At 40.4% G+C, this 27,670-nt stretch overlaps 1 protein-coding gene across 8 annotated transcripts in view; it reads right to left on the reverse strand.

Moving 5' to 3' along the window:
• AMBRA1 (autophagy and beclin 1 regulator 1) overlaps window positions 1–27,670 on the reverse strand; it is a 152,496-nt gene that overhangs the window by 99,188 nt on the left and 25,638 nt on the right. For 6 of the 8 annotated variants that reach the window (XR_004323179.1, XM_032488551.1, XM_032488552.1 and 3 more), the window contains exons 2-7: window positions 25,257–25,510; window positions 24,811–24,869; window positions 23,954–24,137; window positions 23,055–23,227; window positions 22,044–22,110; window positions 20,043–21,496 (exon numbers count right to left, since the gene is read on the reverse strand). Coding sequence is in view for 7 of the 8 variants with exons in the window: in XM_032488551.1 (XP_032344442.1) it covers window positions 20,043–21,496; window positions 22,044–22,110; window positions 23,055–23,227; window positions 23,954–24,137; window positions 24,811–24,869; window positions 25,257–25,391 (2,072 nt within the window). In the remaining variant the exon portion in view is untranslated. The remainder of the gene's footprint in view (window positions 1–20,042; window positions 21,497–22,043; window positions 22,111–23,054; window positions 23,228–23,953; window positions 24,138–24,810; window positions 24,870–25,256; window positions 25,511–27,670) is intronic. The other 2 variants (XM_032488554.1, XM_032488555.1) reach the window with 1 other exon arrangement.

A 27,670-nucleotide genomic window follows, 5' to 3' on the forward strand; every position in this document is an offset into this window, starting at 1 on the left:
TGTATAACCATAATGTATAACACACACACATACACACATACAAAGACTGCTCAAAAGCCTTTCACTAGCCAGAAGTATTTTTTTTTAAAAAAGGCCACTGTTCTATCAAACTACACACTACTTTCCATAAATTCAATATTCAATAGAATATAATAACCCCAAATATATAAAATATAAAAACTATAAGTATATAAAAGCACAACCATATTCATATACAGACAGAGCAAAAGAGAGAAAATGATAAAGCAAATGTGGTAAAATGTTAACACTTAGGGAATGTGAATGAAGAATATATGGGAATTCTTTGCACTATTTCTTGCAACTTTTCTGCAAGTCTGAAATTGTTTCAAAATTTAAAACATCCAGTATAAAAAATCTAAAAGTAAACCACTGAAAACTAAAGAGAAAACTATTCATTTTCAAAAGAATGACTTCTGAAAAAGAATTTCTTCAAACAGCAAGTTGCCCTCATGTTCTAAAAAGCAGGTTTGGTAAATTACAGGCACTGGGCCAGCTGCCTGGTTTTATAAATAAAGTTTTATCCTAACACAGCCACATCATTTACTCATTTACATATTGTCTGTGGCTGCTTTGGAGCTAGGAAGGCAGAACTGAGTAATCCTGATAGGGACAGGCCTAAAATATTTACTATCTGACCCTTTACAGAAAAAAAATCTGCCCCATCCATGCTCTAAAATCTTGCTTACATAAAATCCCTTGAAAGATAAGATGGAGTCACAAGGGATGGAAAGGAAAAACTTGAAATCAAAGTATTACACACTAGAATAAGTTATCAAAAATTAATATTAAGCCCTGCTAAAATCGTAAGTCAACAGGATCACAATTCAAGCTGTAAAATTCCTAACATTTTAAATGACTACAAGTATTTCTTCCTTCCCTGATTCATACTCTGAATATGTGCAAATATTCCCCAGATCAGCTGTATCATCTGATGACTAGGAAAACAAAACAAAACAAAAGTAGAAGAAAGCTCTGGGAAAGAACAAAGTTGTTGGGGCAGATAAAAATGGTCATCCAAGAGAAAAGAACCTTTGTTCCAAATTCAATGGATATCAGGGTTGAGGAGCAGAAAGTCTGGGTACCAGTCTAGACAGAATAAACAAGCCAGTGACAACTGTTAATAAACAATTATATCCTGAAGGTACTCTTTTAACTAGTTCTCAGATCACAGAGAAAATCAACATCCCAAAGCCAACAAACACATTCAGACCTTCTCCAGTCACTGGAAACATTAACTGCTAAAACTCTGTGACCTTATATGGATAAGGAAAGTTGCTCCTAGAAGCTAAGATGCCACTGGTGCCCCATGCCTAAAGAGTAATTTCCCAGCCTGGCTCTCATGTCTGGGTGACATCTGCTAGTTCAGTTCAGGGGAGCCAAACCCAAACTAATAGTTCCCTTCTGCCTACGAAATAAATTCAAATTCCTCAGCTTGGCACCAAAGCCTTGCAGCCAAATTTCTCATTCCTTCTGGACATAATGTATGCTCTGGCCCAATGGTTTTCAAACTTTTTGGTATCAGAGTTCCTTTAACACTCTTAAAAATTACTGAGGACCCCAAAGAGCTTTTGTTTTTATGGATTTTATCTATCAACATGTATTGTATTTGACATTAAAACCGATAAAAACTTAATACACAAGCACACATTCCACTGGCCACCAGAGTGACAACCTCATCAAACGTCATGTGGCCTCTAAAAAATTCCACTGAATACTCATGAAAGAATGAGAGTGAAAAAGAATGTCTCAGCATTATTATGAAGGTAGTTTTGACTTCAGGGATCCCAGGCCACACTTTGAGAATGACTGCTCTAGCTAAACTAAACACACCCTCACTATTTTCACCTCCACATTTAGCTTGGCCATTTCTTTTTTCTGGAGAATTCTTCCCCTTCTCTGCCTGTAAAAATCCTTCAAAGCTCAAATACCTGACTTTTCCAGCCAGAAGTTCACCCTCCCTTCCCCCAAACCCCATAGCATTTTAATCATCTCTTTTTTTGGGGGGGGGGGGTTAGGTTTATTTACTTATTCTTATTTTTTACTTAAGTGTAGTCAATTTACAATGTTAGTTTCAGGTGTACAGCAAAGTGATTGTTATACATATACATACATACATATTTTCAATTTCTTCTCCATTACGGCTCATTACAAGAAATTATTTATTTTTAATGGCACTACTAGGGATTAGACCCAAGATCTCATGCATGCTAGGCACACACTCTACCACTGAACTACACCCTCTCCCCTGCCCTTGAATCATCTCTTAAAAGGCCTTCTCCCAAGTCACCTTGTACTGCAGTTCTTGGTAATTATGTCTTGTCTCTGCTACTGGACTGCAAGCTACGTGAAAACAAGTATTGAGTCCAAGTCATCTTTTCATCCCAATTAAAATTCACATCCTAATTAATACACAATAGGAGACCAATAAGAATCTAAGTGAATACATCAGGAGGCCTAAGTTGATTTGGAAAAATAAGCAAGAAGACATATCCGACTGCCCCCTACCCCGATCCCCATGACTTTCAGACAAGGTTGCTAGATAGCCAAAATCTCACACTAAAATTCCTGAAGGAACAAGTTTTTCAGAAACTGCTTACATCACTCTTCATCTCTCTGGTCACTTAAGCTGCTCAGGTTAAAGTGCTGACATAGTTGTCCTGATAAATGCAGTGCAGCCTGGTGCCTGGGAGGCTTATTAAATCATAAAGTCAGAGGCTGGCTACTTGCCTAGGAAACTACCACTGATGCTCCAGGACAGCCTAGTGCCAAAAGAGACCCCACAGGGGAAAGAGGACAATGTTTTCAGGGGGCTGAAGGGGTGGGAAGCCAAATAAACCTGGATACACTCTTGCCTTCTTTGTTTCTGCATCTTGCTCTGCAAGCTCCAGATCTCTGCCTTGGCGCATGCCTGGGCTGGGAGATGACAAGCTCTTATTCTTTGTAAAAAATAATTGTGTGTTCTGAAATGACACCTCTATTATGATTTCCAAATTGACATCTTTGCTTTAAAGCGGAGGCATCCAAGACTCCCCATTTCACACACTGGCAATTATCATTTAAGTTATCCAACGATAGGCATTCATCTGATCACTATAGGGCCCCTCTAGTTCTAAGGGTGCACTTACAGCACATGATGTAGTTGCCAGCAGAGCCTGGTAGGCAATTTCTGCCCCTGCTGTGGGACCGACCAAGGCAAGGTGGCACTGCTAAAAGGCTAACATCAGGAAAAACCTAGACATACTACAGAAAAGAGCTCACTGTGCCTGTCGTGTGGATCGGCCTTATTTCACCATCGTCAAACAATTCACAGGGCTCAGAAAAATGCCTTCCACCAGAAAAACTTTAAAATATCTTTACAAACATTAACATACTCCTCAATGTCTCTGTGCAGTGAGCAATAGACGGTAAGACATCAGAGCACAACATAATCACAGATACCAGGAGGGAAGAAGCTGGAAACAATTCATATGGTGTGTGCAATTGTGTATCTAGATATACCAAAGTCTTGCCTGAAAAGGCAGCCAGACTCCTCTGCGAACATCTGACCCTCTGCTGTTAGGTGCACCGTCACTGTTAATACAATTGTAAAATGATTGGTTGGGACTATGCTTAGCGCTTGTGTATCTTCAACACATCATACTATAGTTACAAAACATCAATTTATAATAAAAGCTCACTTTTGTCAGCATCTGAATTGAAAGGTCCAAGGTGATCTACACACATGTTAATTTACTCTGTCTCCAAATTATTTCTCTCTGGGAGACTTGGGAGGTCTGTCCACAGACCACAGACATTTCTAAACTGGGAATTTAGATCAGAGGCTTTTCACCAAAGGATGAATATGAGCACGTCAATGACAAGTTCCACAGCTAGTTCTGATATTGACATGCGCACATACCCACAACAAGCAGCAGCTGTGACGTGGAAGTTTGGACTTTAATTAAGAGGCAGTGCATCCTAATTGACTGGTTTCCCTCCAGATCAAGAAGAGATTTACAGAATTCGATAATCCTGAATTCTCAGCTAATTTTAGTCAGAATAATAAACAATTCCAAAAAAGTCTATCTCCATGCCCACTAATTCTACAAAGAATATGTGGTAGAATCATTTACTGCTTCAATAACAGCAAATTTTGCACATTTCTCCTTAGATTTTTCACATTCATATTCCTGACCTGAAAATTTAAAAACCGTAGAGGAGGGTCATTCAGTCCATTGACCCTATTATGTTGCAAACACTATACTCCATAATATGAAGTAAAACTTAGGGCCAACATCAGGAGGGCAGAGAGAAGTTAGTAAATGAAGCTTGCAAGAGAATGAGGAAAAAGGAATGCACAGTGGGCTGGGGCATTTATTAACCAGAGGCTAAGAGGCAGCCTTCCTGGCTCATGTCTGTTCAAGTAATGAGATTTCTGGAGTTTATAGAAATAGAAAAGAGGGCAGAGACTCCAGCTGGGCCCCCAAACAATCCACTGTTAGCCCGTGAGCCAACGCAAAGCTCAGAGTACAATAATTTCTCTTATATCCTGGGCTCACTCTGAACTGCTTCTCTTAGTGACATCTGATTTTCACTGATTCACCTCTGGGGGTATACTACTTGCCCTTCCACCCTGATCCTGACTTGAGCAACTTTCTTGATTCCTTTTGGACTCAGCATTTGACCCCACTGGAATAATTTATCCACCATTTCCCTGTCTAGACAATATGAAATTGTCATATAAGTGACACCTAAAGCACAATTAGAAAAACTGCAATTTCCACTCTCCTCCCCCAGTTCCCCAAAAGAACTGCACATGCATGTCAATCAATACTACCCTGAAGGTTAACTCTGTGGAGCCTGGAAGCCACCTTACTAAGTATTATGCATTCCCCCCTCTACTATAATTAGAAGTTATAAATTGCCTTCTTTTCACTAGCACTAATGGTTATAATCTCAGAGATCTGAATGCCTGCTGAATTGATACCTGTGTAAAAAGTCCTTACAAACACATTATCCAGCTGCATTTTATTTAGCAGAATCCCAGACAAAAGGAAAAAGACAAGGCAAAAGAGGAGCGAAGCAATGAGAGAAAGGCATGACTCAAGACCATCAGAACCAGGCAGTATGTTTATAACTATCATAAATATAAGATGGTTTGAAGCCACTGCCAGTTACTTGTGAGATGTAATACCGAAACCCCCCAGCAAAGTCAAAGGACAGCAAATCATGAAATAACTTGTCAATGATTTCTAATGGGAAGGGGTTCCCCCCAGGGGACATATGTCTGGAGACATTTTTGGTTGTTGCAACTGGGTGGGGGGAGAGCACTGGCATCTAGTGAGTCCAGGCCAGGGATGCTGCTCAACATCCTACAATGCATAGGACAGCCCCCCACAATAAAGAATTATGCAGCCCCAGATGTTAATAGTGCTGCTGTTGAGAAACCTGCTGCTGTAACTTAGTAGTCTGAGATTTACCAAGGGAAACTCTGAGTAACTAATATATGAGGCAAGTCAGTTCTTCAGCTTCAGAAACAGACTGTAGTTTAATTTAACATCTTGTGTCACTTACTAGCTGTGTGACCTTGGGCAAGCTCATTATCCTCAGTGTCCAAATTTAAGGGGAAATCCCTATTTTACATGGTTGTTGTGATTAAGTAAGAACATAAGTATAGTATAGTAGCCAGTACAGTCTAATAAACAGCAGTTTTATTTTTTCTTCCCTGGATTACAGCTCCCAAAAGTGGAACATGATATACCCTGGCCACCCAAGTCACTAAGACTAAAAAGGTGATTTCCTAGAAGGACTTGTGCTGTGGAAGGATGAGAACTATAAAGACATAAGCATGGGTATCTGAGCCCTAAGAATCACATGAACCTCACCCAAATAAACCAACAAGAGCAGTCAGTCATCCATCCACCAACCTGGCTGTTGGTCCATACAACTATTGATTCAAACCACAAATAATTACTGAATGTCTATTATCAGGTATATATTAGTCTATAAAACAGATATGGTCCCTGTAGTAGCTCGTATCCAAAGGTGGACCCCAAAGAATCATACTACTTGGTATTCTTTCCCTGTGTGGTCCCCTCCCATACTGAATCGAGACTAGTCTGTTACTTGTTTTAACCAAGAGAACATAGCAAGTTCTGGGTCTAAGCCTTTAAGAGAACTGACAGCTTCCATTTCCTCCCTCTTGGAACTGTCACTTTTGGAAGTCCAAAGCTGCTACGTTAAAAGTCTGCCTACTGTGCTGGAGAGGCCATACGGAGAGAGGAGTCCTTGAGAGGCCCAGCTGTCCCAAATGAGCCTCCAGATGACTCTAGAGAGATCTCAAACATGACCAGCAGAAGAACTTCCCAACTGAGCCCAGTCTGCCCAAAGAACAATGAAAGATAAGAAAATTGTTATTTTAAGTCACTAGCTCTGCTGTGTGGGTTGTTATGCATCAGTAGATGAATTAGTTCCTGATCATCTAGAACTTGTAAGGTAGTTACAACAGCAGCATTAAAACTACATTCATGAAATTAGTTTATAAACCTAAAATAATCACACTGGTACTCAAAGAAACCTTGGCTATCAAAACAAAACACCAAACAAGATATTTGGAAACAGACTTCAAACAATAAAACTCATTGCAAACTTGCTCACTGTGTCCAAAGCATGAGGTCTTGGTATTGGTGAAAAGGGTCAGTGTCAATTTAGAAAGACTTTCAACTCTCTTCTACCTATCTCAATCAGGCTCTCCTTTCTGAAACACACTTATGCCCTGGACAGCTCCTTTCAGTGTAGAAGGTGACCCTAGAATTTGGGACATTAAGACTACTTGTACTCCCTCTCTTTTCAAGAGGCAGAACCAGTTTCTTTTGCATAAATCATATAATAGAGTGCAGGAAAAATGAAAATAATATCTCATTCCCTTGCTATGGACCAAACTGCTTTCTCTATTATTGTACTCTCTAAAATAGACCCTCACTGTGTCTGTTGCAAGTGACTAATGGGAGTAACCAGAACCAGCCCTATCACAACAGCCATTTCTTATCCTCTCTTTTTAAGTCACCTTCACTTTTTTATGCACTTGGTTTTACTTGTGAGAGTTCAGTCTTCCCATGAAGTGTTTTCTGGGCAGAGTAACAATGGAGAGAGAAAAGAGTTGGCGTTTCTTAAGCATCTAAACTTCTAAAAGCAACTGATGTTTAACTCATTTAACCCACATAACAACAATTTTATAATTAAGGAAACTGAGGTTCAGAGAGGCTATTCAACCTACCCAAGGTGACACAATAGGGCCAGAATTTTACTCCAGTGTTGCTCAAATCCAAACCCTTCTACATGTGACAACAGAAGAGAGGGAACCTAAGGAGACTATGAGAGTTAAAGCAACACTGCATCACACATGGGACAGGAGCAAAAGGAAAATTAAAGGTGATGGGTAACTGCAAATACTACAGAGATTTGAGGGCAAGTGATGTTTAAGGGTTCCTAGATGGTCTAAAACAGTGTTCTCTAACTTAAAGTATATCAAAATCATCTGGAGAACTTGTTAAAAATGCACAGTGCACACCCCCCACCCCAAGTTTCTGATTCAGTAGGTCTGAAGTGAGCTCAGAAACTCACATTTCTAACAAGTTTCCAGGAGATGCTGATGTTCCTGGTCTGAGGACCACACTTTGAGATCCACTGGCCAAAGACCACACTATTAATAATCTGATATATCTATGTCTCTCTCTCTAACCTTATCACATCCAAAATAGTACCATCTGACACAAATTTAGTGCCAAATTTAGTGGCTCTAGGAGGGATTAAAAATCCAGCAACTCTGTTAGGATGACTATTACAGCAATGGTCCTTTGCCTTAAAGGAGCTAACAGAAAATGACCAGCCCAGCTTCTACCTCAATTATGAGAACTCATAAGAGACAAGCATTAAAAGGAATCAGAAAAGCATGTAGGAAAGAAACTGGAGAAGTTAAAAAAAAGGAGTTTCTTCTTTTTTAATTTTAAAAGTTATATCTGCTGAAAAGGAAATTAAGGAAACAATCCTACTTATAATAGCATCAAAAAGAATAAAATACTTAGGAATAAACTTAACCAAAGAGGTGGAAGACTTGTACAATGAAAAGTATAAAACACTAAAAAAAAAAAAGTAAAGGTACAAATAAATGGAAAGACATCCCATGTTCATGGATTGGAAGACTTACTATTGTTAAAATGCCCATAATACCCAAAGCAATCTACAGATTCAGTGAAATCCCTAACAAAATCCCAATGGCTTTTTTTTTCCCTGCAGAAAGAGAGAGAGAAAAAAACACCCCATAAAATTCATATGGAATCTCAAAGAGCTCTGAAGAGCCAAAATAATCTTGAGAAAGAAGAACAAAGCTGGAGGCCTAACACTTCTTGGTTTCAAAACATACTACAAAGCTACAGTAATTAAAACACTATAGTCCTGGCATAAAGACAAGATATCCAGCCCAATGGAACAGAATAGAGAGCCCAGATATAAATCCTTATGTATATGGTCTAATGATGTTTGACAAGGGTACCAAAACTACACAATGGGGAAAGGACAGTCTTTCCAACAATCAGTACTGGGAAAACTGGCTATCCACATGCAAAAGAATGAAGTTGGGCCATTACCTTATGCCATATGTAAAAATTAGTTCAAAATGGATTAAAAACTTAAAACATAAGACCTGAAACTATAAAACTCCTAGAAAAAAATATGGAGGAAAAGTTTTATAACATTGGATTGGGCAATGATTTCTAAATATGACACCAAATACAAAGGTAACAAAAGCAAAAACAGACAATTGGGACTGCATCAAATTTATAAAACTTAAAGGAAACAACAGAATAAAAAGGCATCTACAAAGTAGGACAAAATGTTTGTAAACTATTTATCAGATAAGGGATTAATATCTAGAATATATAAAGAACTCCTATAATTTATTAACAACAACAAATTTAAAAGTTGACAAAGGACTTGAATGGACATTTACAGAACAGAATATATACAAATGGCCAAAAAGCATATGAAAAGATGCTCGACATCACTTACCATCAGGGAAATGAAAATAAATCACAATGACATAAACACCTGATAAGATGCTGCTGTCCAAAAAAAACAAAACAGAATAACAATGTTGGCAAGGATATGGAGGTGCTGGAACCTTGAGTACTGTTGGTAGGATTATAAAATGGTACAGCTATGAAAAATAGCACAAAAGTTCCTCAAAAAATTAAAGATAGAACTTCCATATGATCCAGCAATACCACTTCTGAGTATATATCCAAAGGAATTGAAAACAGAATCTCAAAGAGATATCTGAACACCCGTGCTCACTGCAGAATTATTCACATAGCCGAGATATGGAAGCAACATTAAGGTCCATCCACAGATGAATAGATAAGGAAAATGTGGTATTTACATATAATCAAATATTATTCAACAAAGGAAATCCTGTCATATGTAACAACATGGATGAACCTTGAGGATATTACGTTAACTGAAATAAGCCAATCACAAAAAGACAAATACCGCATGTTCCATTTCTATGAGGATCATAAAGTAATCAAACTCACAGAAAAAGAAAACTGAATGGTAGTTGCCAGGGGGTGACGGGAGAGGGAAGCAGAGAATTGTTCCAATGAGTATAGCATTTCACTCTTGCAGGAAGAAAAGTTCTAGAGACCTGCTATACAACTATGTGTATAGACTTAACAATACTGTACATTTAAAAATTAAGAGGTCAAATTTAAGTTATGTGTTTTTTATCACAGTAAGAAAAAAGACCCCAAAAATGGGTTACATCTGTGACCAGAACAAAGGAAGGAAAGGATAAAAGCCACCTTGGGAGAGTGAAGTGATCCAAGGAGACAGCAGGGAGACAGAGGGAAAATGAGAAACGTAAGTGAACATGTGTAGGGGCGGAAAAAAGTAAAAGGCAAAAAGATTCAAACTCACAGTCTCTGATGCAACAAAAGAAAAGGGCACAATGTTAACAAGCTGCAATTCTCCTTCACTGACAAGGTCATACTTTCAGCCTTTGATTCCTTTATTATTACAATTTTCTACTCCTGCTCTAACTTGATTTTAATTTTCCGTCAGGTGACAACCAAATCAATCAGCCTTTTCACTGGAACCTACCAGCTCTGTCCAAGGTGCTCTGCTCACAGGGAGAGGTGCAGACATTCTCCTCCAAGACGTTATAGAGTCCATCATTAGAGGTAGGTTACTTTCATACTGCATAACCTGACATGACAGAGATCTGCTCACTAAACTGTGCCCCAGGCAGCAAATGAGCTTGGCACCCCCACTTTCCCTCTTTGGAAACAGAGGAGGAGTTTATTAATTGTTGCTATTAAAAAGTCAGGCAGCTTCTCAGGTAAGGGGGCTGTCAGCATGTCAGCCTACAGCCAGCAGGGGAGCCCCATGTGGGTGAATTAGGTAGGATGGGTGGGGCAGAGAAGAGGGTACTGCAATGTCCAGTGCCTCCCCCTGGTGGAGCTAAGAGGTAGAAAATTTAGGCATACTGGTCTTTGCCTAGCCAGCACATTTGACTTGAGCTAATGCAGTGGTAACCAACACAAAATTGGAATTAAGAAGAAACAAATGGATGAAGTCAGCCCAGTGTAGATAGACTAAGACACAGAGAAAGGCCATGCCCTGACTAAAAGGGCAACAACAACTCGACTCCTGCTGATTGTTATTTTGTGGGAATGTAAGCCAGATCTAATTTTTTTCAACAGAATCCAGAAATCTGGATTTATGTAGAAAAGCCTGAAATATTTAGTAACATCGTGAAGGCCAAATATACCTGAAGGTTATTTTGCAATATCTGGGCCAATGTAACAGACCTACCCACTAAAGCCAAATTTGCTTATGTGAACACATTGTCAGGAGTGCTCCCAAGAAGCAAAAGTAAAATGTCCAACATCCTCCCCCTTCCCATAAATATACAAGAAATCCAGGAGGAGGAGGAGAAGCTACCTGCACAGCTCTAACTGGCTGGGACTGATTACAATAAGCAAAATACATTGTGCAAACAGAACCCCATACACCTGGTGTTATTGTCTTGGCAAAACCTCCAACGCATCCTTTAGAGCACTACTCTGAACAAATACAGCAGAGAAGGGGATCTGAAGGGGAGAAAAATGAGTACACAAGAAATTGCTCCAAATGTATTTGCAGTATACACAGATCCCACTGTAGTCCCTGTAGCACTCCAACACTCTGAGCTGACAGAAGTGATTACATCTTTTCAAGTTCTCAATGTGTATACAAAGCACACAGCCTGCTCTACACCATTCAGCAACAGAGAGAGGGATGATGGGGGATAATTTAGATCAGTCTAACAGGTGCTAATTTGACCTACAGTGGGAGAAGGGCTCATTGTCAAGCATACTGCCTGGAGGACCTAGAGGCTCACACAGTCCCCAACACCAGGACAAGCCTCCTCACTTGCAAATGATTCCCAAGACAGATATATAGCAAGGTTAGACAACCTTGCTTCAGGGCAGAAAGCAGAGGAAACAAGAAACTCTTCATGCACTTATGCCTGCTCTTAACCATCAAAGAATCTTATAAGAGCCAATACTTAGGACATCGTAATCCAAAGTACAGGAGAGAGAACAAGTGCAGTGGTCCCCACATACCTCTTTGGGCCCTCATTATCACACCACCTTCTATTACTATAGCACCTGACACTCTTCGATTCCAAATTATGTTCACATAAAGCAGGGACTGGCAAACCATGGCCTGTCGGCCAAATCTAGCCTGCTGCCTATTTTTGTACAGCCCATGTGCTAAGAATGGTTTTTATATTTTTGAATGCTGAAAAACATCAAAAGAAGACTATCTCATGACACATGAAAATTACATGAAAATCGCATTTGTGTCCATAAAAAAAAGTTCACTGGCACATTCATTCACTTGCATATTGTCTACGGCTGCTTTCATGCTACAATGGCAAAGTTCAGTATCTGCAACAGAGACCATATGGCCTACACAAAGCCTAAGATATTTACAAGCTTGCCCTTCACAGAAAAAGTCCCAATTCCTGATATAGCCAATACAACCAGGGATCACACTTCGAATTCAGAGAGGCTCAAATACTGAGTGACCTAGCTGGGCTGATGAGCAGAGAAGGTGAAAGGTTAACAGCAATGGTCCCCTCTCTTCCACCTTACCCTCACTCTCATATCACTGAAAAGGGAAGTGGGTTTTCTAACTACCCCTGAAAACAAATAACTCAAATATCTAAATGTTACTGCCTTTTATGATGGCGCAAGAAATACATGGATTCTCTCAAACATTTAAAAGACCCGGAAGACTAGGTGGCCCAAAGCCAATAAGTGAATGTCAAAGATGGAACCAAGGTTATGTCTCCCTCCCACAAGGCTGCTGGAGGAGAAAAGTACATGAACACCTCCAGGTGGCAGATGTTCAGAATTAATAAAACAGAAGTCCTGCTCAACTTTGAGGAGCAGATTCCTGAAAAACCCATGGGTAGAATTTACTCCTGAGAAACTTAAGACCTTATGGGAGAGGGGGAAAAACACAGGATTAAGGAGTTCCAATCTATGAAATTATGAATATCTATTAAATTATGTTCACTGAAGTAAAATAGGAAATATCATTTTATACATCTTAAATTAATACTAATGCAATTAATTTTCAATTACCATTAACAATGTTCATACTCTTTGGCCCTAGCCATCGTAGTTCGGAAAATTCACCCTCCTCTAGAAACACCTGCACAAGTACACAAAGATGCTGCAGCATTGTCTGTGCATGCAAAAAACAGAAACACTCCAGATTATATCAACAGAGGACTTGTTTAACCATGGTGCATCCAATTGTTGGAACACCATACCATTGTTAAAAAGAATGCAGCGGATCTATATACATCAACATGGGAAAATATCCATGATATATTAACTGAACTATAAATGGTGGAACAGTAGATTTAACATGATATTTTTACAAATAAATAAAAAATGTGCTTTCATTGCATAGAAAAAAATTCTGAACTTACACACAAATTGTTAACAGTGGTTAGCACTGCAGAGGACATTCACTAGAGAGAGATATATACCACACATTTCTGTATTTGAATTTTTACAGATGAATTGGTATCAGTTTTGTGAGCAGAAAAAAAACAGGCATCTCAAATTTCCACTTATGATCCCCTGTTCGCTATAAATTTTTCAGGCTCTCCCTTCCTCACAGTTTCAATAACGTGCTGTCATGATTGGGGGATGGAGGGGTGGCTTTTCTGCAGATAATATGCCTGCCAAGAGGCTTTATTTCTTTATTTATTTGGCAACTCTTCATCCAAACATTTAAGGCCCTTCTAATTCTGACACAATCATTGACTCCCACCTTCTGGTTTCCACCAGTTTCAAGATACAAATTAATCTAAAAGCGTGTGATGTTGGCCTGACTTTAATTTACCCTATTTAGCAGAGACTCTTCAGGCCATTGTCAATCAGCAGCCACAGTGATCCTTTTAAAATACAAGATTTTGCTACTCCACTTCCGATGGCTTCCCAAATCACTCCGAGTAAGACGTAAAATCCCTTAAATGGCTTAGAAGGCCCTGCATAATCTGGTCCCCATTACCTCGCTAACTTCATCTTCTATCACTCCATCCTTTGCTGTGCTCCAGCCAAGCGTCTCAGGGATTTTGCATTTGCCCTTCTCTGTCTAGAATGCTCTTGCCCCCACTGTCTACAGAGTTTACCCTCTTACTTCCTTGAAGGAAGGAAGAGGCCGTCTGCTCCGATGTCACCTTATCAGACTTTCCTCTGGTGACCCTATTTAACACTACAAACTTCCACCCAGAACCCCTTACATTTTAAATTATTTTTCTCCACAGAATTCACCAGTTCCTAGCATATTAGATATTTTATTTATGTGTCTACTTTCTTTCTCCCATTAGAATGAGACTTACTGCTGGTGCTTAAATAGTATCTGGTACACAGTAGGTACTTAGTAAATATTTGTTAACCTTAGGAATGAATGAATCAACCAATCACAGTGATTGTTTCACCAGCTAATTTCCAGGGTTATAACAAGAGCCATGCTCTCTCATAGGAGCTTCCTCCTGTAAGGCCTGGGTGTATCCCATCCCTGACTTCCCTGACTCCCTTAAAACTAGCCGCTTAATTCCATCATCAACCTTCTCTCCTTTTTGATTTCTCAATACCTGGTTCTCTCTTCCCAGAAGGAATGCGTCAAGCTTTGCCCATCCACAAATTAAATTCGCTTGGTTAAGGATACTTCCCTATTCTTTGTCCTCAAATCCCAAACTTCTAAGAACTCAAAAGTTAGGAAGGGCTTATTGTAATCTGAACACCAAAGACAACAATTCCAGCAATTTTTAGAGACATCAGAAGTAAAGCAAAACTCTTTCTTAATATAAAGATTCTGCCCCAGAAAATGAGAACCTAAAATCATCTCAAAACTAAAAAAGATTCATTCTAATAATGCTCAGAACCCAAACCAAAAACAAACAAAAAGAGAGCACCCATTTTCTCAATCCCAAACATCCTACTTCTAGGCAAATTCAGTGAAAGCTTTCTACAGAAACTAAAACAAACATAAAGCACCAGTGGGAAACAGAACTTTCACATCTAATTTGGCTTATTCACATCTAATTTGAACTTTATCAAGACCGAGTAGTCCATCACTGAGACTACAGAGAGTGTTTAATGAGAGAAAAATAACAAATGCACTGACTGGCAGAAATACTAATATCACCACGATGCCAAGCCAAAGACCAACAAAATGGTCTCAAGAGGAACCTGTACATGATGCCAAGGAGTGTGCAGGACCTGAGTCAACAGTGGGAGCCAATATGAAGAACAGCTGACCAGGTGTGTGAGACTTATTACAGGCTTCAGCACAGCCAATACACAAGTCAGAAACATGGCACAATGGTGAAACATCAGAGGAACAAATTCTAGGTCACCTGAGCTCAAGTTATAGAAGGTGCCTACCATGTACAACTCTAGTTATGCCACTTCATTTATTCAACAAGTACTTATTGAGCCAATGACTCTCTAGAAGACTAAGGATGTGATAAAATAATTTTTTTTTTTACTAAGAAAGCCAAAAAGGATATACACTGCATACTGAATCGTAGGGGATATAATTTCAATTCCATTTGTTCAATTCGACTAACATTTACTGAGCACTACTATGTGCCAGGTAGCACTCTAGGTACAGCAGGGATATAGACACAATCTGCCTTCAGGGAGCTCACTGACAGAAAGGGAAACAAATACTTCTCTGTCGTGGGTGCGATGCTACAAGGAAGTATCTACATGCAGTACAGTATATAAGCAGCCAAGAAGAGAAAGTTATTCAGGGCAGTCAGAGAAGATTTCCCAAAGGAAAAAGTGACAGCTGTATTGGATTTTGAATAATAAATTCAGTACACTCCCTATCCAAAGAAACTGAGAGCAGTCTTGGATGTAGAAACCCTTTAGACTCAGGTCAGTGGCACAGAAGAACTACTTCAGCTGGACTCCAGTCTATATTACAACCATGCTGAGAATACTGGTACATTCCTAATTTCTAGTTTGCCTTCTCCCTCCTGTGGACCCGTGACTAGCCCTATGGACATATCCATTCATGTATTTCCCTCCATCAATGATGCTCTGCTGCAGCTCCCTGGAGAATCCCCATGTGACTAGAGCTGAGGGATTGAGGGATCAAGCAAGTTAGTCCGCCCATAAAGCCTCAAGAGGCTTCAGGCTGCTCCAACAAAGCAATCCCCTCACAAACAGACGTAAAAAGATGTAGAAATCTAATGAGGACTTTCAATTATAACCTTTGAGGTTCTGGACCAAATTTTAGGCTTATAACCATGAATGTTTTCCCCAGTCTTCATCTACTATAAGGGAAAAGTACAGATCAAAAGACATCTGTTCTCAGAACACACTCAATCTTAGTAAAGACTTCAGAACCAATGCCTTGTCACCTATCTGAAGAAGGAATTGCAGAAACTATTTAGTTAGGGAAGATTTAGCCCAAATTTGATCCCCTACTAGTTGAGATTTTAACAGTGAATTTCCCTAACTGGGATCACTTTAAAAGGACTAATCAATGCAGTTCTATGGGCAAATAACTAAAACAGTGTTTCTCCTGTATCCCTAGAAACATCACATTGATTACATTTACCCAGAGACAATAATTACAAATGGTCTATTGGAGCTCCAATTTCTTACAAAGAAAGTTGACTGAAGAGCCCCCTCAGGCAATGATCTGCAGGAGCAATAGAGATTTTGACAGAGAAAATTGATGTATGCAAGCACTAATTTTAAATGAAGAGGAGGGAAGAGTGCCCTCTTTAGGACCCAAGGGTTTGAATCCCACCTTTACTATAAGCATCCTCTGAAAAGTCACTCCCCCTCTCTGCATCTAAGTTTTCTCATCAATTAAAAAAAAAAGACACTGGACTAAATAAACTATAGGATTTCTCCAGTTTTAAGATACCATTTAAATAATTTTCTTTTTCCTAGTACCAGCCTTTCAAGGCCACAGGGACTTTTGCCACAAGGAGCCACAAATTTAGCCCTGCTAAATCCTGGGCTATCAGACCCCAAAAGAAGTTTCTCACAGTGAAGCAAAGGGCCTGCTATCCAAGTTATAAATTGTAATCTGGAGTCACACTACGCAGACAGCTCACTCTCCATCGCCCAAAGGCTAAAGGAGATAAGTCATGAACTGGTTATCACTGCTCAGTAACACAGAGCTATACTGAAATACATACTTTTGCTTAATATTCTCACTATTTGCAAATACTACTGATTATATCTGCAGCACCAAGGATCAAAACATGCTTCCTTAGTCTATCTCCTACCACAATGCCAAAGAATAAAACCCCCTCCCTTCAAGTAGATGCATGCGCCCCCACACAGCCAGTAAGACACCTCTTCCCTGCCAGCCTAGCCCAGCAGCAGTAACAGCCCAACAGTGACACCTGCTGGGGAAATCCAAGCAAGGGCCATTCATCAGCTAGAGATCAGACCTTCTGGAGCCAGCAGCAGATGCTGATTAACACATGTACATATTAGTGACATATCAGAACGCAGCCACTCAGTTTATGAGAAAGTGGTGGCCCTTCTTTAATGGGTGTGCACATAGAATATTTTATAATATACCTCATTTTTGAGTAGTCAACCCTTATGGTATACCTCATTTAAGCTTACCTGAAAAGCAACTCCATAAAGAATGTAACCACTGCATGAATACACTATTTTATAGTAAGAATAGTGTATTTGTATATTTGAAAATAAGAAAGCATATATATAAAATTGTTTACAGCAAGATGACAAGGGACTTCATTTTCTACAGCATTCATTTCTAAATGCTTGAACTTTTTAATTTAAACCACAAACACATACTACTTTTTGTCTACAAAATTTTCTGATAGATCCTTAATAGTTTCTGTTTTGTTTTTTTTTTTAATGAAGGTACTGGGGATTGCATCCAGGATCTCATGCATGCTAAGCATGTTCTCTACCACTGAGCTATATTCACTCCCCAGTTTCTGGGTTTTAAATGGCCTACTTTATTAAGAAGTGATTAGTCATATCTTAGTCACAGGTGGCTGTCCACATTTAAATTAATGAAAATTTAAATGTTCTTCCTCAGATCACACTAGCCACATTTCAAATGTTTAAGAGCCACATGTGGCTGGTAGCTACTACACTGGACAGCACAGATATAGAACATTTAATTAGACAGCACTGCTCTAGAGAAACATATTGAAGTATTTCCAGACAAAATTATATGATGTTTGGGTTGGGGGGGAATGGGTAGCAGATATAGACAAGTGTTGATAATTTTTGAAGTCAGGTGATAGATATATGGGAGTTCATTTATACTACTTTTCTCTTCATTTTATATATTTGAAGATCTCTATTAAAATAAAAGTTAAAAGAAAAGGAAAACATAAATATGGTTCACCTAAAAATGAGATTATCACTTTAAGAAATATACGATGGAGGGCAGCTTGGAAAAATCTTTAGTTACGCACACCAGGGTTCAAATTCCCACTCACAGACCTACTGCCCATGACCTTTAACAAGAAACTTGACTTCTCTGAGCCACACTTTCCTCAACTGTAAGATAAGAAATTTAATACCTGCCTTGCACAGAGTTACTGTGGAAATTAGAAATAATTAATGCAAAGCTAGAACACACTCAGGCCCTCAGTAATTGGTATCTCTAATTATTACCAGAGTTTATTTTAAATGACTCAGGTATTTCTCAGAACAGCAATACATGAAGAAGTACTGCTAGAACAGAATGGACAAAGGCTGACCACAAGCCCACTGATGCTAGTGAAACAGACACTAGTAGGCTTTTAGAGCAATAATTGAAGATAGTCCTTTTATGGCTACCTTTAATAAACTTCCTGAATGCCTACTATGTGTCAGGCACTATGCTTGTTACCTTCTCACCTCTCTTGACAAGAAGGAAGAACAGAGTCCCAGGCTTCTAATATGGACCATCAGAGTAAAGCAAAATATTCCAAACATGGGAATTCATTTGTTAATCCAGAACTGATCCGGTATAGTAACAACCTCAATTACTTTGTCTATCTTTCTTTATCTATCTATATCTGACCAAGTCTCCCTGTGTTCTTGTTAGTCACTGCCCTTGAATTCACCACGCCCTTTCCTATCCTAAGCATATGTTATTCCCCTAAAATAAAGAGGTCTTTCCCTTTCCAAACCTACCCATCTTTCAAGATTTGATTTTGTAAAGCCTTCTTTGATGATACTTCCCTTTCTCTGAAATTAGACTACGTTTAACCTCAGAACCATACAATGAAGCATTTGGCTCATCTACATTTTTTATATAATTACTTGTAAATAAGTCTTGCCTCTACAATACTGTATACTGCCAGTGGGCTAAGACTAGGTATTAGATTTCTTTTGTATTCCTGATAGTGCCTAGTACAGTGCTGGAAAAAAATGTAATTCAACAAATACTTCTTAGCTGTATAACTCTCTAAAGCATTCTCCCAAAATAACAAGTACATTATGTGCACAATCCATATTCCCACCCTTGTGAGAAGCTTATGTCAGAGAAATTTCAGTTGCTTCAACAGAGGATGTAATGCAGAGCAATATGCTGTTTGGATCCAACAGGCATATTCTGGGAGTTGGTGATTACGCTAGATTTGACCTTTACAGAATTACAGAAAGAAGTCCCTAATAAATTGAGATAGCTGTGCTCACAGCCATACATGGAGTATATGGTGGGCGATTAGCTACGCCCACTTTCTTTCTTCCATGAAAGAGTTGTCTGGGAAGCAGATCCAAGTGTGGAGAGGCCTTCCTTCTATGAATTCTTTTCTTCTCTGCCCCGAGGTGAATGTCAATGTCCATCTGGAAGATCTACTCAAAGAATCTTAACTAAGCAACTAACTTGCTGTCCAAAAAATATGTATCTCCAAAAAAAAAAAAGCACTTTCCTTGACATGTATACATATTATTTTCTTTTCCTTTGTCAAGCTGCAGTGTTTCAAAAGATAAGGTTTAAGAGATGAACAAAGTTGTCCAAAGCAACACAATCAAAGACCCAATACACTAATCTGTCCCAAGCAGGGTTCCCTTTTTCCTAGGCCCTCTGGGACATTTCTGTTATCTCACAATAACTAGTCCTGAACATACAATCCTTCAAAAGAGTCAAAAAGCAGGGCAGTGGAAGTCAATAGTTTTACCTCCTCATGCCTCTCTAACCCCATCTACAATTTTCCTTTAAAGCTAAAGGTCACGTGAGCTTAGCCAGAAAAGGAGCTAGCAGAGTCACCTGACTCATACTGCCAGGCCTCCGCTTTCTGCCACCAGAGCAAGATTTTCCAAGAAGATGCAATGAAAGCTAGGGAGATCAGAACCATATGCACAGATCCCAGACACTCCAGATCAAACCACAACAGCTACAGGACTGAAGGAAAAGATGTCAGGAGAAGAGTAAGGGATGCAGGAGAAGACAGGAAAGCATCTGCTCACCTCCTGAGTGAATCTTCCTCAGAGCTTTCCTCAGGCATATCCTGATGTAAGGCCTCCTGTGACACAGTTCCAGATCTGCTGGACTGGGTGTAAATTCGTTCCCAGTGGCCTGTCTCCTGGTTGAAGGCCACCCCCACAGTCCTCTCCTCCTGCGGACTAGCAGAGCTGCTCAACTCCAGCCTGCTGGAGCTGGGCGTTTGGCCTTCAGTCCGCTCAAGAGGTGGCAACTGGCTGCCACTCGAGGGCATGCCCTCAAAGGTACTGGGGACCTGCCAGGAGGAGCTGGCCTCGCCAGAGGAGTAGTTAGGTGTGCTTCTTTCCCAGCGCAGGGTATCGTTGTTGAAGGTCAGGAGATTGTGGCAAGCCCGGCAGCGGTTCAGGTGGCCACGGGACAGGTTGGAGTTGTTCTCACTGCTGTGCGGGGTGGGCTGGTGGGAGGGGCCTGGCCTCTCAGATTCAATGTTATTGTTGAGCATTTCCTGGGCCTGTTGTGCCTGGGGGGCTTCCCCACTCAGGCTCTGGTCCAGCTCCTGAAGCCGGTCATACTCCAAAAAGAAGCGTCTCAGGTCACACTGAAGCTCATGGCGAATGCTGCCCGTGTTGTTCTGGCTGGAGCCGTTCCCTCCATCTGACTCAGCTGCCAACCCCGAAGCTGGAAAACCCCTCCCTTCTGTGGCTGAAGTGTACACAGATGCTTGAGAGCCACCTTCTTGCTGTCTCAGCACAGACAGCAAACTCACTGAAGAGGCACTGGTCCTGGGCGGGGGCATGGATTCCGCCTCAGAGCGGGAGTTCAGACTGAGCACTGTCCTGGTCCACTCAGATCCGGTCAGCCCGGGAGCTAGTTCTCGGTGATACCTAGAAGGGTGGCTAGACAGAGGGCCACCCAAAGAGCGACGAGTGGGACCCAGACTGAGGTTGCGGAGCGTGTTACCGGCAGTGCTGCTCTGGACTGTACTGAAGGCAGAAGGCCGGTTCAGGAGGCCCTGGTCCTGCTGCGTTGACGAAGCCTGCTCCGGGGGATGGAAGGGCTCGGTCTGTACAAAAGAAAAGGAAGGGGTAGTAGCCCTGGCAGAAGCAGGGGGGACACTGTCCTGGTGTGGCAAGAGGGAAGGAACTCGAGTGCCAGAGCAGCGGCTGCAAAGGCACAGGATCCCAAGGTGCTGGCAGCACTCGGCTGTGGGGTAACTGACCCGCTGTCGGAGCCTGATGTAAGCGGAAGTCCTGGGGCGCTCCGTGGAGGGCTGAGGGGGAGGCGGTGGGGGTGAGGGGGTAGCAGAATCTTGCACTGTGCTTTGCTCTCCCACCTGGATGCCAGAGGAGCGGGAGGACAGCATGTGCAGGAAATTGTGGAGGAGAGGCGTCCGGCGCACTGGCTGTGATTGCAGGAGGGCACGCTGACGGTAGTGGGATAATTCTGTTCCATCTATGGGGATCTCTGGTTCGTCATCACCCTGCAACGTGGACCAAGGTGGGGCGAGGGTAGAGCCAGGCAGTTAGCTAGAACTTCCAGGTAAATCAAGAAAAATTAACTACTGGTAATCATCCAAGGAAAACAAACTTCACAGACAGGTAACAACTCCACCCCTGAAGGACTAACTGGTTCCAGATTCAGAATCATCATATAGTATTAAATTATTCACCTCCAATTAGCAACATTTCTGAACGAATATACCTGGCAAACCAATTCTCTTATAAAAGGCATCTCCATTATACGGAGGCAGCAAGGGGAAGCAAAATGTCAACCAGCCAGAGGCACATAAATGACGCGCTATCCAACACTGGCTGGTTACTTCTAATGAGACGATCACCCAGGGGTTTCAGAATAGACTCCTCTGTCAAGATTATGGCTGTAACTCTGAATACACAGTCTGAAGCTAGTTCTGAACCTTGACTGGAAAGACACATTGAAAATTAAAGTCCAGTATAATTTGAATTAGAGCACTAGTTGAGAAAGTAACTCCACAGTTTAGATGGAGTTAGAACTGCTGACTAACTTACCTGTTGATTAGAAGGGTTAACAATTGCTGTGAGTAAGTAGTGTCCAAGAGGATCAAATCTCACCAGACTGAAAACAGAAGAAAGGCACAGAGACATGGACAGAGAAATAGTGTTAACCAAGAAGAGGAAACCTGTGTGAAAGTTTCTAGCAATCATTACTTATAATTATGGGATTACCCAGGTATCAACTTCATGCTAGAGACTTTCAAAACTTTCAAACAGATTAAAAAAAATAAGGCTTGGCACTTCTTGTTACATCCTCACACTTGCAAAAATAATTTCAAAAACCATTAGGCTTCCACCTCAGGAAGCAGCTACATTAAACACATAGCTGCTCATGTCTAAGAGCCCATCAGAACAGTAAAGTAGAGAATGCTCCCATGCTCTGCCACAGACTCAGGACTTCCCTCACACAGCAGCTACATTTGCAAGAAGCCTGAGTGCTGGTGACAAGAAACAGTCTCAGCATCAAGGTGCATAGCTAAGACCAGAAAGTCAGCTAATATTCAACTTCAATACCAAAAGGACCCAAGGAAAACAATGCACCAACTTTAATTCAGGCAACACGTGCACTGATTTCCAGGGCTAAATATGTAAATATCAATTAGCAGATTCGAGACATATCTACATCTCCATCTTCCAATTTGATACAGACAACCAAGGATGAGCAATTTACCCACCAATCTATCTACCACCTGAACACCTTTCAGGTTTCTGAAAATAAAGGCTTTATCCCAAACCCAGACAGTTTTGAATCTGAAAAAGATTCTAACAACCCTGGTCTACAGAGACCAGAAGATGAGGCCAAGGAACAGCTAAAATGAACAAAATAAACAGCTCCCCAGCTGGTTGGCCAGCTGCTTAAAAAGTAGGAGGAGCCAAAGGGATTATACCCCACCCAAGCAGGGATAATACAAAGATAATAATCTGTCTCCTGAGGTGAAAGCGTGTGTAAATGTTCTCTACTATGTTACTCCTACACCAGACATCACTGGTGGGCAGAGTACTCACCGGACCCGTTCCATCTCACTAGCTGTCTTCACCACTGCAAAGGGCTCCCGTCGACTCCAATCCCAGAAGTGGATCTCGTTGGCAGTGGCAATCAGCAGGAGCTGAGCCGTTGGGTGGAAAGCCAGAGAGGCAATGGCATTGTTGCTATCTGTGAACCAGCTTTCACTGCCACCCTATGAACAAACAAATCCCAAACATTCTCAGCTTACAAGCTGTGAGTGGACTGAGATGTCAAAAAAAAAAGGCCCATATAAGGTAAAATGACTACTTTTAGGGCCTACTTTAAATGTGCCCTCTGAAAACCATGTAGAATACCAATAATCTGGCAACATCACCAATTTATTAGAAAAATATTACTGTCAGCTCAGTTCTGTCACCTACAATCCATAAGCAATGAGCACCCGCACAGCTGCTGTTTTTGTAGCCTGTGAAAACCAAAGCTTGATGCACGACATGGTGCACAGCAACCCATCAGCCAGTCACCAGGACAAGGAGTATACTGCTTTGATGATCACCATCAGAGTACTACAATCCTTAATCTAAGACAAGAGAAGTCCATCCTGAAGACATCTTAGAGTGTCCTATACTACGTCCCAATGGGCTGACGGAAGAATAGTTAAATAGGGTGTTCATTCTAGAATGGAGGACTATGAACTAGACCTCCTGTCAATTAACTGGGCAATAACTACCACTTACTCACATATAGTCCTAAAAATCTGGCTAATCTCTCCTTCAGAGTTAAGAACCCAATGGTAAACAAGTCTCTGCATTTAGAACACCAAAGGTGGGGTACAGCTCAATGGTACAGTGTGTGCTTAGCATGCATGAGGTTCTGGGTTCAATCCCCAGTACCTCTATTTAAAAAAAGAAAAGAATATCAAAGAAAAGGAAACACTTACGTGTAAATCCCAGATCCTAACCTCCCCATCTAGGCAGCCAGAAGCAATAAGGCCTGAGATGGTGGGGTGAAAAGTGACACACCATGGAGTGCGGCGGTGTCCAATTAGAGAGTGAACACACTTGCCTGTCTTCACCTCCGTGATATAGATATTATGGTTTACATGGGTGGAGGCCAAGAGAGTCCTACGGAATCAAAGAGTAGGAAGTAAATGTGAAGCATGTGAGAGTTTTGGACAACACAGAAAATTGACACTGAGGGAGGGTATAGCTCAAGTGGTAGAGTGTATGCTTAGTATGCACAAGGTCCTGGGTTCAATCCCCAGTACCTCCTCCAAAAAATAAATAACTAAACCTAATAACCCTCCCCCAAATTTTTTAAATTAAAAAAAAAGAAAAGAAAAAGAAAAAAGAAAAGTGACACTATTCCACAAACCAGCGTGAAAAAAAATACACCCTGGCCATTACAAACAACAGAAACATTCTGATCTCTAAAAGCTTTTGGCTTCTCCATACTGTCCCCAAATGACATATAACCCGTTCAGAGAGTATTTTTTCCAGCAGAGAAAACAATCACACTGTTGGTGGCCTGTATCACACAGGCAAAGGATTATTATTGAAAAACTTTTCGAGTTTTGATCCTCGATATTCATAGGTTCCTTTGCTTATTCCCATGATTTTAATGGTTAGCACTGCTCATCTACTTTCTTTCCCAATCTGGTAACACTGGCAAAGCTCTGTTCATTCAGTGCTTCAAAGAGCCTTTAAGGATCTCATTCAGAAGATCAAGCTAGGCCAAACACACAGAAAGCAATGCTATCACAAGTCTTAGGTAACGTTATAGATAAGTACTAGGTACCTGTCTGGGCTGAAGGCCAGTAAAAAGGTAGAGCGTGGACTATCCGGCAGTTCTACTCTCTGGGAAACAAACAAAGTTAAAAAACATTATTTATGTATAAACTAAGGCTCACTCTATCTCAGAAGCAGCAAACCATCCTAGATTAATATTTACAGTGTGTGTCTAAAAGCTGGAATCAATGATTCACCTACAAATTGAAAGAGACAAATCTAAACTACCTTTAGGAAAAATGTCTAGCTCTGAAGGAAAAAAGCTATTTCTAGCCCATTCATTCTTCCAAATCTGTAAAAACAAAAACAAAAACAAAAAAAACCCCCACAAAATCCTGTTAGATCTATCAATTCTCCTACACAAAACAAATTATGTTCCAATTTTATGTCATTAACCTATTCTAAGGTTCCGTTCTACTGTCACCCTACAATGTGGAGAATACCCATTTTTCTTACCTTGCCCTCCCATTTCATCCACCGGGTTTTATCTTCCACCAGCTCCTGCAGAAGCCGCTGAGCTCCAAAGGTCCGAGTGCCCCTTTCCCGCCCCCAGAGTATCCGGACAGCATTCTTCTCTGGAACAACCTTCATGGTGCTCAGCAGCCACTGTCACACCAGGCACAGGAAGAGACGGAGCAAGTAACAGCTCCACACGATGAAGCAGCTAAAATGAGGCCATTCAGGTCCTTGTAAGTTGTCTTCATGGAAATCTAAGATATGGACATTAATGTCAAAGAATATCTATTCTGTACTCAGAGAAGCTTCCCACTGTAAATACGATTCTAGCTCAAAAAGGAAAGTATTATTCTTTTCACACTTAATGACCCTTTCTCAGAAAAGACCCTTGTCCCAGAACTTTTCTTCCAAAAATATTCCACCCTTAAATTCCTCTCATAACCCCCATAGCTCAGTCTCATAATAAAAGACCAGACCATTGTCTAAAGCAGTTCTCTTCGCAGGCAGGAAGAACTTTTGCTACTAACAAAAAGATCTAAACCTTTGTCAAACACAAAATGAATCATAACACGACATCTGCACTCCCCTCTCAGTGCTGCTTCCCTGGTTGCTAGTACCCCTCCTTATCACTGGACAAGGTGACAGGGTGATAATTCCTATTACTCTTACAGAGCAGCTTCAATTCTACCTCGTACCTAAAAGCAAGTGCACAGGACTACTTCAAGGTACCTTTCTCATTCTCTTTTTCTCTTCTCCATTAAAGCTCCAGAAGAGACAACAGAGGAGGAAAGAAAAAAATTTCTATTTCTTTTTCTCACCCACTGCAAGCTCTTAGGTGCATAAAACTGTCACAAAATAAACAAAAATTCTACTAAAATGTCAATTAGCAGCAAAATATACACATGTGCAACAATTAAAGATTTGTGGCTCCTCCATACAATGGAACATGCAGTGCAGTGAAATGGCATTTCAAAAGAATACGTAAAGAAATTTTATCCACTGCAGCACTGTTTCTTCAACTCTATTATGAAAAAGTTCAAATATACAGAAAAGATAAAAATACAGTAGAACAAACACATACTACTCACCCCTTAGACTCAAGAATTGTTAATATACTGTCAAATTTACCTCATCTATCTCCACGGATAGGGATATGGCCATATATGGGTTGTTTTTAATTTTCTTGTGAAAGAAAACGCTTCAGCAGGCATCAAGACACTCTTAACTCCATATACTTCACTGTGCATCCTCTAGGAATGAGGACATTTAGCTTCATAACCACAATACCATTATCACACCAATTATCATTTAACACCCAGCCCTCATTCAAATTTCTGCAACTGTCCAAAAAAAAAGTCTTTAATGATGGCTTTTAAAAAATTCAGAATCCAATCAAAGCTCAAACGACGAATTTGGATGTTACATCTCTTTAGTCTCTTTTATTCTAGAACAGCCTCTAACTTTTATTTTTGGTTGGTTTTGCTTATATTCGTTTGCTTGTCTGTTTACAATACAAGCTTTTTAGACCAAGACAGTTGACTTGTAGAATGTCTTACAACTTTGTTTTGTCTGATTATTTATTCACGGTGCCATTTAGCTTGCTTCTCTATCCCTAATATTTCCTGTAAATACTGAGTAGATTTAGGTTAAGTGGTTTGGGCAAGAATGCTTCACAGGTAATGCTATCTACTTACTTCATGGTGTGTATTACAGCACATCATATTCTCAGACTGTTCCACGTAGTGGGACTTGGTAAATTATACAATCATTTACCAAAACATGATCACTTGGTTGAGACTGTAACAGCCAGAGCTCTCTTTATTAAGGCATTTTTCCTCTTTACAATTAGCAATCTGTGGCTAACATTTGGCACCATGTAAATACCCTGTTCCTCTTTCAACCTTTTGCTTAATGGTTTAGCAGTCACTGATGACTCTTAAATTACTTCCTTTGAGGGCTGAAAAATGTTGATTTTCAAATTCCATCATTATTTCTACATTTATTAACTGGCATTCTTCTGTAAAAAAACTTTCTCTTAATAACTGAAGCAGGGTAATGCTTAATTTTTTTTCCTTTAATTACTACTTCTTATTGTTTGTAATAGCAAAAATTGGAGACAACTCAAGTGTCCATCTAAAGGGGACGAGATGACTAATCTATGGTCAGGAAGAGTCTCTGGGTAGTGACAACAAGAGAGCTCCAAAATACGTTGTTAAGAGGGGGAAAAAGCAAGGAACAAAATATAGTAACACTACCTTTCAATTAAAAGGAGAAATTAATGATCATTTATTAGGGACTGAAGGGATAAGGTAAATGGAGACAAAGATGGAAGTTAGACTACTCAGTGTTTCTGTTTTATGTCATTTGTACTCTTGAAATTACCTATTCAAAATTTTGTTTTTAAAATATTTAAT

Source organism: Camelus ferus, chromosome 10 (assembly GCF_009834535.1).
Source record: "Camelus ferus isolate YT-003-E chromosome 10, BCGSAC_Cfer_1.0, whole genome shotgun sequence".
NCBI classification, from domain to species: Eukaryota; Metazoa; Chordata; class Mammalia; order Artiodactyla; family Camelidae; genus Camelus; species Camelus ferus.